At 41.1% G+C, this 12415-nt stretch overlaps 1 protein-coding gene across 1 annotated transcript in view; it reads right to left on the bottom strand.

The window, feature by feature from the left end:
* Positions 1–29: 29 nt before the first annotated feature.
* mgl (low-density lipoprotein receptor-related protein megalin) overlaps positions 30–12415 on the bottom strand; it is a 43411-nt gene continuing 31025 nt past the window's right edge. The window contains exons 18-45 of the mRNA XM_081984122.1: positions 12009–12396; positions 11004–11721; positions 10638–10952; positions 10201–10548; positions 9972–10141; positions 9702–9862; positions 8905–9648; positions 8600–8851; positions 8039–8541; positions 7671–7986; positions 7378–7618; positions 6931–7319; positions 6668–6879; positions 6374–6551; positions 6090–6315; positions 5601–6035; positions 5209–5498; positions 4687–5155; positions 4164–4637; positions 3773–4113; positions 2970–3717; positions 2272–2900; positions 2032–2214; positions 1808–1975; positions 1289–1535; positions 1003–1235; positions 855–951; positions 30–801 (exon numbers count right to left, since the gene is read on the bottom strand). Coding sequence (XP_081840248.1) covers positions 705–801; positions 855–951; positions 1003–1235; positions 1289–1535; positions 1808–1975; positions 2032–2214; positions 2272–2900; positions 2970–3717; positions 3773–4113; positions 4164–4637; positions 4687–5155; positions 5209–5498; positions 5601–6035; positions 6090–6315; positions 6374–6551; positions 6668–6879; positions 6931–7319; positions 7378–7618; positions 7671–7986; positions 8039–8541; positions 8600–8851; positions 8905–9648; positions 9702–9862; positions 9972–10141; positions 10201–10548; positions 10638–10952; positions 11004–11721; positions 12009–12396 — 9572 coding nt within the window. The 3' untranslated portion in view covers positions 30–704. The remainder of the gene's footprint in view (positions 802–854; positions 952–1002; positions 1236–1288; positions 1536–1807; positions 1976–2031; positions 2215–2271; positions 2901–2969; positions 3718–3772; positions 4114–4163; positions 4638–4686; positions 5156–5208; positions 5499–5600; positions 6036–6089; positions 6316–6373; positions 6552–6667; positions 6880–6930; positions 7320–7377; positions 7619–7670; positions 7987–8038; positions 8542–8599; positions 8852–8904; positions 9649–9701; positions 9863–9971; positions 10142–10200; positions 10549–10637; positions 10953–11003; positions 11722–12008; positions 12397–12415) is intronic.

Here is a 12415-nt window from a genome sequence, read left to right as displayed (position 1 = left end):
ATTGCATTTTGTTAATAAAACCACAAACATTACAACAATCTCTATATTTATATTTCTTAAATCTAGTTTGTTCCCAAAAGTAGTATTTACAAACATAAAGGACGATTCCAACAAGAGTTTTGAGGAAAACCTTCTCAAGGCTGGTGGTTTTAGGTGTGGTTTGTTTAAGTACTGCTATAGTGTTCTCAGAAAGGTATCCTCTTATCAAGGATCATTTTACTAGTGCCTAGTCTACTTAAATTTAAATAAAAATCTATAAGAATTAAATAACAAGTCGATAAAACTTTCAAAAATACAATGCGCCATTTTCAAAGTAATCAAGAAAAACTAATAACCTTCTGGACGGTTTTACAATGTTTCGTTAACAATCATCGCACCCACTGGTATATTACATGCATATTATGTACAAATCGATTCGTGTCTGTGTCTTTACCGGCGGATTTTTTTTTTAAATGGCACTCTCAGCACGCCTTTATGACTCCCAACAATATAAAAATATATTTCTTCTTTCAATTAAACTACAAATAACAAGCTTAAATTAGTCGATATGGAATGCGTGGGGGGGAAAGAGGAAAACGCAAAATTAAGCGACAATCCTCCATCCGAAAAATTACATAAACAAAATCACAGATGTTTCAAAACCTTTCCATTAGGAACTAGTGGAGATTTTTCACTAGCTGCCTTAAAAATCGACACACCTTGTATCAGCAGTCCTCTTCGACCAATTTCTGCGTGTCTTTGCCTGTATCGTGGCTGGCCGGATTCAGTTCCTTGTGGCGCACTTGCACCTGTGGTGATGACCTAAAATCCTCACTTTAGGTTTCTATTTTAAAATTATTGTCTTTAATAAGTACCGATGGATGACACTAGAAGGTGCAATCACAGCACTTGGTGGTTCCGTAAAACTATCAGACTTGACTTTCGCAACTTCGGATGGCACTTCGTATAGTGCTGGAAAAAAATCAATCAAAATTTTGTGTTTGCAGTAAGAATGGAAATTACCTCCACCACTCCCATTGCCAATCATTTCCGGATTGTTCTGAACAGCGTCGTACATAGGATTGTGGAAATCTCGATTCTTGGTGTTAACTGGATCAAGACTGTATGCCACTTCCAAAGGTTCTGGCCCACCTCCAGATCCGTTAAAGCTTTGTGATCCAAACTCCACGTTCGTACCTTGTCGGAAGGAAACGCTTTGGCTGCTTGCCAGGGAACCCAAACCTACACCTTTTCCACTGAAAAACAACACTTAATCTGTTGTACCAATCCTAGAAAACCTATCACTTACAATGGACGTTTTCTGATGAAGAACCAGACGCCTGTGGCTGCTCCCAGAATGAGCAGAATCACCACAATAGGGACTATGACTGCAGTGGCAGTATTGTTTTCCCCAGTGGATTGACGAGCAGTCACGTAATCACAATAGTCACCTTCGTAGTTGGGTAAGCATTCGCATAGTAATTTGCCATTTTCATCTTCTCGACATAGTCCTCCGTTTTGACACTGGCACACTCGTGGTTCAGCTTTAACAGGCTCTATAATATGAATGATTAGACAATTTTTTTGAAACAGAAGTACATTGTAGATGCTTTATAAGAAAAAAGGAGACTGTATAATATATTTCAGCAGTTTATTGTATTTGTATACTGATGAGGAACTAGTCCTAAAGTTCTCTTAACTGTGTGAATAAAAAAATAATATCGTAGGTAGGTTTTTGGGATGTGCTGCTTTTTGACTTCTTTACGTATACAATTTATTCATATTCACTCCTCTGTCATCCCAAAACAACTATTTTTCATTTACTCACCAGTTGGTGCATCACAAATAATTTCCGCTCTGGTCTTATGTGGAGGCATTACTGACGAATCAGGACAGGAACACCGATGACCATTTGGTACGATAAGACACAGATGCGAGCACTGATTATGCTTGCAAGGATTGGGCAAAGACGTATTGTATCTCAGGTCGTGCAACACTGAAAAAACAGATAAGTCAAACACTTGTAAAACACTGGCAACAAGTTTTAGGTACCTTTAATGCTGGAAGGATTGAGTAAATCCCGCTGTACTACCACGGGTACGCCTCGACCAAACTTATCCTGCTTCACCACCTCGCCAGTGTCTTTGGTGATCCAGTATAGTTCGTTTTCAAACACATCCAAAGAAATAGGGTGCTTCAGCATATCACCTTTGAGGATCACCTTTCTCATAGAACCTATAAAAGTATCAGAATTTGCAGTGTAGTTTTGAATTTTGTTATACACAGACTTACCGTCTGGCTTCATGCTTTCTATAGTGTTCAGCTTGGTGTCCACCCAATAAAGTAAATGTCCCATAGCATAATCTATAGCTAATCCAGTAGGATGTCGAATTTCATCAGTAATTAGTGGTCGTCTCTTAGACCCGTCCATCCAGGATACTTCAATTTTTGGAGCGGATCCAGCGTCTGTCCAGAACATTTTTCCTAATTTAGGATCCAATGCCAAAGAAGTAGGGTTTTCTAAACCAACATTGACCAATGCACGTCGGTATCGTCCGTCCATTTTTGCCACCATCACCCTTCCTTTGGGCTTCGAGCCTGCTCTGTCCGTCTCAGTCCAGTACAGGTTATCACCAATCCAATCGACTGCAACTGCGGTTGGCTTTGAACTTCCTTTCATTTCCAAATCCTGTGCATAACCCGTTTTGACCTCCCCGTTTCTGGCTGAAGGTAGATAACTTCGTTTAATGGTTTTATCGTAGGAGTCTGCCCAAAAGACAATCTTAGCTGACGGATGATAATCCAAAGCTTCAATTCGTTTTTCTTCACTGATTATTCCTTTTTCATCTTTAAGTCGTAAGTCCAGAGCACGTATCTCAGGTCCGTTTGCAAATAGCAATTCTGAGTTTTCAATCATTGCTCTTAAAAAAGTAGAAGAGACAAAATAAAACCAACTCAGTAACTATAGAAAATTTATAAAAAGTACTCACCTACACACTCCAGAAGACTGATCAGACAAATGGAATCCATCTCGACAAGAACAAGCATAAGTTCCATTCAGGTTAGTACACACTTGAGAGCAATGATGCTGTCCTGTGGCACACTCATCCACATCCAAACACACCTTTCTATTATCCAAAGAAATGATAAAACCAGAGTAGCAAACACAAATGTAACCACCTCCGGTTAAATTCAAACACTTGTGTTCGCAACCGCCTCGCGTTATATCAGTACAAGCGTTGTTGTGATGACAACCCAATTCGTCAGAGCTATCACCGCAATCATCCGCAAAGTCACAAACTTGTTTCTTGTCGATACACTTATCGTTAGCGCATTTAAATTCGCCAAACACATTGCAAGGCTTAGTTTTCTTTGCACATAGAGTCATGTTGTTCTCGTCCGAACCGTCACCGCAATTGTCTACACCATCACACAACTGATACCTTGGAACACACTTGTGATTGGCACACTGATAGCGTTTCAGGCTATCACAGTTGAAATTATCACACAGTGAAGGCGCTTCGTCTGAATTGTCCCCGCAATCGTCTGCTCCATCACAAATATCGGCTTGACTCACACACAAATGGTTATCGCATTGGAACTTAGATTCGGGACAATAACGACCTCCTGGATATTTAGGTGGACAGTTCTTTTCGTCTGACATATCTCTACAGTCCCGGTCTCCATCGCAACGGAAGTAAGCGGCGATACAATGACCACTTGCACATTGGAACGTTCCTAGAATCACAAAATTGCTACTTCAAATCAATCTCAAAAAACGTTGGCAACTTACCATTCTTGCACTGGAAGCCACTACAACCTACTTCATCTGAATTATCTCCACAGTCATCTTCGTGATCGCATCGCCACCTGGAGCTGATACATTTTGCGTTAGCACATTGGAATTCAGACTCGGAACATTTCCTATAAACGCCCTTGCAGATTTCTTCCAGTTCGTCACTACCATCACCACAATCATCGGAAAAGTCGCACGTCCATTGTTTGGGTACACAACGGTTGTTTTTGCACTTAAAGTCGGTCTCTGTATTGCAGGATGGACAGTTTTCAGGTAGTTCATCGCTGTTGTCTCGACAATCATCTTTACCATCGCAGAACAACCATTTAGGAATACACCTAAATATTGTCTTACTATAACTCTGTTGTGTGAAGAAATTATAAATTACCTGTAGTTAGTGCGTCCAGGACATCGTTGCCATCCAGTGGTACAATTCCGTTGCCTACACATGTAAGCCGGTTCATCAGAATCATCTCCGCAGTCATTATCAAAATCGCACATCCACAATTTAGGTATGCATTTGCCGTTTCTGCAAGCAAACTCAGTTTCTTCGTCACATGTACGATGATGACAAATTTCAGGATCTTCGTCGCTTCCGTCCTTGCAGTCTGCGTCTCCATCGCATTTCCAGCTGTTAAGAATGCAACGTCCGTTTGATCGACACTTCATCTCCAGTTCTGGACACTCCTTGTCGCAATTATCTTCATCTGAATTGTCACCGCAATCGTCAGTACCATCGCAGATAGTGGCCGATGGAGTACAGTTGTTGTTTTTGCACTGGAAGAAGCCGTTGCGACATTGTCGTGGTGGACACGTGTCTGGTTCATCAGAGCCGTCTTTGCAGTCTTTTTCGCCATCACACCTAAAAACAAATATTAATATCCTTGAAAACAAATCCAGTATTCACTTACTTCCAGAACCAGGGTATGCATTTTTCATCATCTCCTTGACACTGCCATTGTCCGGCAGTACAGTTTGCAACGCAAGTTTTTCTGTCTGGCCCCAAATAGAACTGATTGGGACATGCACAAGTGAATCCGGTCTCCCCTTCTTCACCGTAACCGTCAATATTTAAGTAACTGGATGCAGGAGGTGGCGAAATGAGGCACAAATGCGAACATCCCCCATTGTTAGCTCCACATGGATTAGTGTAAGGTAACTGTCTCAATGGATGCATCACATGAATATCATAAGGCTTATGCGTAGTGTTGCGCAGCATTTGCAAATCCTTTCCTGTATATTTATTTGCCCGGGAGATGGCCTTTAAGTTCCAATCTGTCCAGTAAACATAGTCATCAAACAGACTGATGGCAAATACATGAGGTACAGCATTCCCTGATAGAACAATATGACGGTGTCGACCTTCCAAGTCCGTAAAAGCTGCAAGCACCACGTTATTCAAGTTAAATATTACTATTATCAAACCATCATACCTATGTAATCTAAATGAGCATCAGCAAAGTAAAGTTTGTCAGTGAAAAAGTCGATGGTTAAGGCGTTGGGCCAGGCAATGTCGTCGTTCCAAGTCAATATTCTGGTAAAGTTGGATCCGTCCAGTCCTAATTTGCCGATATATGCTTGCAGATGCCATGACGTGAAATATAAGTAACCAGTGCCTGGATGCACCACCAAAGCACGAGGGTCAGCAATAGCACTTTTTAAGGTTTTACGGTTGGTGCCGTTTAACTCGGCCACGTCCAGATTTTTCGAATGTCTGTCAAGCCTGTGGAAAACTCTGATTTTAGCTATTTAGATACAACAATCCTAACTTAGTTTGGTGATGGCAACATTTTTAAACTTGTAGTAAAATTTAGCAGTAACTTACCAGTACAACTTTCTGGCAATCCAATCAATAGATATGCCCTCTAGTCCATGAGAATCATGTCGGATAACTGCTTCCTTTTCACTAGTACCGATCGTTGTTCGGAAGATAGTTTTAGCCGTTACATCACAAAAGTACATTTTTTGGTCGATGTAGTCAAAGTCCAAAGCCACCACATTCATCAAATCCTGGTGCACCAGATTGTATACTGAAGCATCCACGGACATATTCCTGATGTAGTATTTGTTGGTGAATACAAGCCAAGGCTGGATATTGTCCTTTCTTTTGCAAGTGTGCTCGTCGGCTTCCCTCTCATAGAATTGCTCGTTACACTTGCAATAGAAACTGCCTGGCGTATTAGAGCAGTATTGTGAGCATACCCCAGGAGTTTCAATGCATTCGTCTATGTCTGTGCATGCCTTGCCGTCTTGTAACAACCTGTTAAAAATTAGGCGTAAAGTTGTAGTTTTGACTGGTCAAGTAGTTACTTACTTGTAGCCTTGGTTGCATTCGCAGTAGAAACCGGTAAGGGTATCAACACATTTGTGGCCACATTGATGAATTTCCACTTTAGCGCACTCATCCACATTACAATGAGCCGGCTCATCCGATTCGTCAGTACAGTCTGCCACTTTGTTACACACCAAGTGACCGTCAATACACTGGCCGTTGTTGCAACGGAATTGGGTCGGGTTTGGACAAGTCGTGTTCTCTTTTTCTGTCCAACACCAAATCTTATACAAAAACCAGAGAGAGAAGATTCTGAAGAAACTTACTGCAATTGACTTCGTCTGAGTGGTCACCACAGTCGTCTTCACCATCGCATCGGTACTGATTGCGGATGCATTTAAAGTTTTGGCAGGTAAATTCGTTGGCTGTGCAAGTTTTGTAAATGCAATCTTTAGGTTCGTCAGTGCCATCACCGCAGTCGTTATCATGGTCGCACTTCCAACCCTATCAAAACACAAATATCAAGTTTTTGGAAACTCTGCACATGGGATATCTTAAGTTATTATATTGTTCCAATAAACGCCTAAACCACACATGATACAATATACAAACACTTTTACCTTATTAATACAACGTCCATTGCCACATGTAAATTGTTCGTCGCCACAAGGTTGTGGTGTGGCACAATGATGAATAGTAGCGTTTTCATCAGCTCCATCTATACAATCCGGATCACCATCGCAAAGCCACTTTCTTGGAATACATTGAGCTCTACCCCATGCCTTATTCATTTCACACGTGTACTCAGTTTCCTCGTCACATTTACGGTCATCTAAACAAACACAGGTTTGACTTAACTCAGGAATATTACTTCGAAACTTACTGCATTGATGTCGCACGTCTTCGTCACTATTATCCAGACAGTCATTATCCCCATCGCATATGTAAATGCGTGGAACACAGTTCCCGTTATCGCAGGTAAACAAGTCTCCGAAACATGTGCGTCCATCACTTTTGCAGTATTCTGGTGGTTCGTCAGCTGCATCTCCACAATCGTCATCCCCATCACAGTACCACGTTGCAGGGATGCAACGGTGGTTTGAACATCTGAAGCTATTTTGTGGACACGTACGTTGCGCACAATGTAATGGGTTCTCATCAGAATTATCTCCACAATCATTATCCCCATCGCATAACCAGTAAGGTTCCACACAAATATTGGTATTCTCGCACTTAAGATGTTTTGGTGGGCAGGTAGTGTTTCGTCCACATCTGTGCAATAACAATTAGAGTATTGAACTTATTTTCCTCACATACCAAGTCAACTTACCTCTCATGAGTCTCATCAGAGGTAACATTGTCTTTGCAGTCGTTCACTCCGTTACAAACCTGAGCCATTGGGATGCACCGGTGGTTTAAGCAAGTAAACTCACCATCGGCACAAGGTGGATAATCACAGTTTTCTTCATCAGAACCATCTTTGCAATCGTTCTCGTGATCGCACTTCCAAGACTTGAAGATGCATCTTCCGTTGTTGCAACGGAACTCATTTGGGGAACAAGAGTGGAAAGCTGCCACACAATTAGGATCAGTTTATCAAACTACTTGACCAAAAATACTTACCACAGTAATTGGTGTCTTCATCTGAATTATCACCACAATCGTCTTCTCCATCGCAAGCCCACATTCTTGAGATGCAACGGCCGTTGCGGCAGTAAAATTTGCTCGAATCACAAGTTAAGTTTTTGGCAACGCACATTCGTCCTTCGTTTACCAGCTTGGTGTTGTCATCACAACGGCATTCTGGTTTAAAGTTAGGTCCAGGGTGACAACTTTTGGCGCAGCCGCCGTTGTTGATATGACACGGATTGACGTTGCACAACTGTCTCTTTGTTGAATACACTTGGATATCTCTTGGGCTGTCTTCCAGACGTTTTACCTGTAAATTTATAATGACATTCAAGTTTAAAACACTTGAATAAACTGCGTACCATTTCAATCATATTAGCACCGGTATGTTTCTCAGCTCGATACACCCCTCGTAACTGTAAGTCAGTCCAATAAATATACTGGCCAAACACGGTAATAGAAAACGGGTAAATAGTAGCAGCTACTAAAACCTCACGGTTCTTTCCCTCCAGATTACTACGTTCAATCTTCTCTCTAACAGCATCAGTCCAATAAAGCATTCGTTCATCATAATCTATAGCAAGTCCACTAGGCTGGGCCAAGTTTTTATCCACAATGACTTTTTTCAAAGAACCAGCCATGGTTGTTCTCAGAATTTTGCCTGAAGTACCAAATTTGCCCCAGTCGGTGTAAAAGAGGGTACCGTTGCACGGGTCTATGACGATTGCTCTAGGACGTTCTACTCTTGTAATCATTACTAGATCACTTCCGTCCAAATTCATGGCGTAAATGCTTCTATTGGAAGAATCAGTCCAGTAGATTTTTTGTTGGGTCCAGTCGTAAGCAATGCCTTCTGGATTAATACCTGAAAGGAAAATTATTTGAGTATATTGAAATTAATTGGAGATATTCAGTGTACTAACCTTTATTTCTAATATCAACTATATTTTTGCTGTTTGGTTCACTAGCAGACATGCTTGCAATTCTAGCCCACGGTCTAATCTGGGTGAACAGCAACCTTTGATGTTTATAGTCAAAGTCTACCCCAACCACATTTGTCAAATTGCCCACTGGTGTAAATGGTGGAGTGGTCGACTGAGGATCTAGATTAATTGCCCTTACTTCAGTTCTAGTGGAGAACACCAAGTATTCGTTAACCGACTCGCATCTTCGACCTAAAATAAAATCACATTAAGAATCACAGTCAAATTGTCTTTGTCAAAAGTACCATCCGCGGCCACTGTTCCAGTAGCACAATCACATTTAAAGCTTCTTCCAAGACCTCCATCAACAGTTTCGGTAGGTAAAGCAAAGCAAAGTTGTTCACAGCCACCGTTGCCAAATCTTTTGCACGGATTACTAGGATCCAATGGTTGGTTTGTCTGATCAAATATCGCAATGTCACGTAGCTTGTCCAAATTGGTACGCAGTCTTGTAGGTATCGTAGTATTGTCGGGTTGTTTAGATGCTTTTAACACAGCACGCAAATTACGATCCACCCAATAAATTTCACTTTTATACACTGCAATTCCCATTGGATTAGGCAGGTTGCGTCTTATCACTTGTCGATTGCCTCCACTGTAAGAAATCCTTTGAATCATATCAAGTTTAGCGTCGACCCAATACACATCATGAGTGCTCATATCAATGGTTAGGTCTCTAGGGTTGCTGATGCCAGAAGTCACAACCGGTGTCCATCCAGATCCATCCAAGTTAGCTTTACCAATCCGTGGATACTGACCATAATCGATCCAGAACAAAATTCTTTTCATTGGGTTCACCGCCAATTCTCTAGGAGCATCAGTTGTAGTTTTTACTAACACTTTACGATTGGTTCCATCAAGCCAAGCCACTTCCAAGTAGTTTTCGTGAGGAAATACATTAGTAAAGTACAAATTTCCTGCAATCCAATCTATTGCCAGACCACGAATTCCATTACTACCGATTCCATCTTTGATGACTTGTTGCATTTCTAAAAATCACAATACTTTAGTCACCAGAAAATTAAAAGTTGCCAAAACAAACCTGTCCCGTTTGGTCGGATACGAAAGATTCCATTCCAAAAACCACGATTAAACTCCACCCAATAGATCCAGTTTTCAGTGTAGTGAACATCCACATGAAGGATATGATGTCCCAAACCAGTAATTGGCACCATACCTTCAGCAGAGTCTTTGAGGCTGTATCTGATGACGAGATATTTTTTAAGTGAATTTTTAGTAACACAAGAAGTTAATTAAACTGAGGCAGTAAATTGTTAAATGAAACTAATTAATAATCTTAAGCTGTACTTACCCTCGGGCTTGATCAAGTTGAGATACTACAGCAAATGTCTTAATAGGAGAGCAGTTCATGTCAATACTTTTGTATCCAATACCGCAGCTGCATTTCCTAGTTCTGGACTCACCAGGAATACAAATATGTTCGCAACCACCTCCGTTTCCAGTCAAACATGGGTGATCCACCTGATAATAATCCATTTACTTTCCCTATACTGTCAAACGTGATATTAAAGACAACTTACAGAGAAGCGCTTCTTGAATATGGTAAACGTTTTCAAGTCAGGTTCATTCTCCAAGAGTACCCGTGGGTTAGATCCAGACGGTAATGCTACTTGAACCAACTTTTCGTAAGTGGGATCCAGATAGTAAAGCCGACTACCCATCACGCTGATTGCTTTAGGCATTGCTATGTCATTGGCTTCTGTCAAAATAGTGGTTCTTCGAGCACCAGTTGTATCAATGCTTTGAATGCGTGGAGGGTAAAGCGTACTGAAGTAGATTGTCTTGGACTCAATATCAATGGTAATGGCTTCGGGACGTTCAATGTCGTCTTCTACTAGAATGACAGGGTCTGATCCATCCATGTTTACCTGATAATTAAAATAGTAATATGTAGTAACTAGTAGTAGCAGTTGCCTCCAAGCTTTATTAATAGAACAAATTGCATAACATTACTTACCTTGCCAATTTTTTGTGGTACTCCATGTCCACCAGCATCAGTCCAATACAGTTTACCTTCTGTAGGATCCAGACAAATACCTCGAGGGTCAGCTACTGACGTTTTTTGGCCTTCATTGGCCAAAATGATAGATCGGTATCGGTTCTTGCCATCCACTCTAACCACTTCAAAATTACTAGCCAGTCTATTGGCTATAAACAAGTTTCTGCCCAGCCAATCAAACGCGATAGAGCTTGGAGCTCCCACAATTCCGCTGTCAGCTCCCAGTAATCTAGTTTTATTACCTCCGCCCAATGGGGTAGTCCACAAAGTACACTGCAAAAATATTTCACTCAATTGCAATCTTGATATAAAGCTAATACTTACGTTGTTGTCTTCATCTCCACGACACTCCAACCAGAAGATCGAATTACTTTTCTTGTCATATTCAATTTGCTTGCCGTTTTCAATACCAACAATGGGAGTTATGGTTCCAGCCACTGTTTCTCCGGGATTTAGGCTGGTATCCACGATTTGTGATCCTTTCATAAGTAAAATGAACGGCGTATCATCTTCAACGCAACGATTTTCTGATGTCAATTTGAATCCTGCTCTGCACTTGCATTGGTATCCAGTTGCAGTACTGGGACTGGATAAACATAAGTGGTCGCAAGGCGCCTGGACGCAAGGATTCTCTGTAACTGGTTGCAAGCTGGGATGATGCACGTGAATGCTTAACGGTTGAGAAATCAAATGGGACACAACCGTCTGGTTATTGCCTTTAAATTTATGCGCCGACAAGACACGATTTAACTGTCGATCAGTCCAATACAAAGTATCTTCGAAAATGGTCAGTGAGTGCGGATGCAACAGATAATGGCTTCCAGCCAACACGTTTTGTCTGCCTGTGCCGTCGTAATTGCAGAAATCAATAAAGTCCAGTTTGGAATCCGCAAAGTAGATTCTGTTGGTGGTTGTGTCTAAAGTAAGTCCGTTGGGCCAGTAGATTTTTGTGTTGATGATGATTGAGCGGTTTGATCCGTCCATGCCAATACGTTCAATTCGAGGGTTTTCTCCCCAGTCAGTCCAAAATAGCCATCGTGCACTGTTAAAACCAAAATGTTAGTTAATTTATTGTTAAAATGTGTCAAATGTTGTTAAATGTAAAGAGAGCAATTTAAAAAATGTGTAAAAATGTAAATTTTCTAACTCATGAACAAGTTTACTGTTGTTTCCTTGAAAATTATAGTTAAAATATCAATTTTTAGACTAATAAGACACATATGGCTTGTTTGCTTTTGGTCACAGGGAATAAACCTTGTAATGATCATTAAGAGACACTATTTGAAAATGATAAAAACCATCCACACCAACCAGCACAAAAGGTCTTACCCTGGTTTAGGATCCAGACACATTCCTCTAGGTTGGGTGATATTTTCCTTGACAAGTACAATCCTGTTCAGTCCACTTTCTTTGGCCACTTCAATAGTATTCAACTTAGAATCAAGCCAGTAAATATTTCCTCCAATCCAATCGTAGGCCAAACCCTCTACCAAGTCCAAACCAGTGGAGATAATGTCGACAGGAGCGCTGTTTCTGTCTAGTTTGGAGATTTTCTTCAATTTCATGTCCGACCAAAAGATTGTTCCTGAGTGCATGTTGGAGGCAGTGGCCACCACGTTTTCCACAATTATTGGTACCCTTTCTAGGCCTTGGTCTTTTAGATCAGCCACGAGTATCGAGTGTCGGTTGGAAATGATAAGGAACGCCGAAGAATGGTCTGACAAAACACAAATTAG

The sequence above is a fragment of the Ips typographus genome, linkage group LG7 (assembly GCF_016097725.1).
Source record: "Ips typographus isolate SLU linkage group LG7, UJ_Ityp_2.0, whole genome shotgun sequence".
Taxonomy (NCBI): Eukaryota; Metazoa; Arthropoda; class Insecta; order Coleoptera; family Curculionidae; genus Ips; species Ips typographus.
This window is presented reverse-complemented; position numbering and strand designations above follow the sequence as displayed.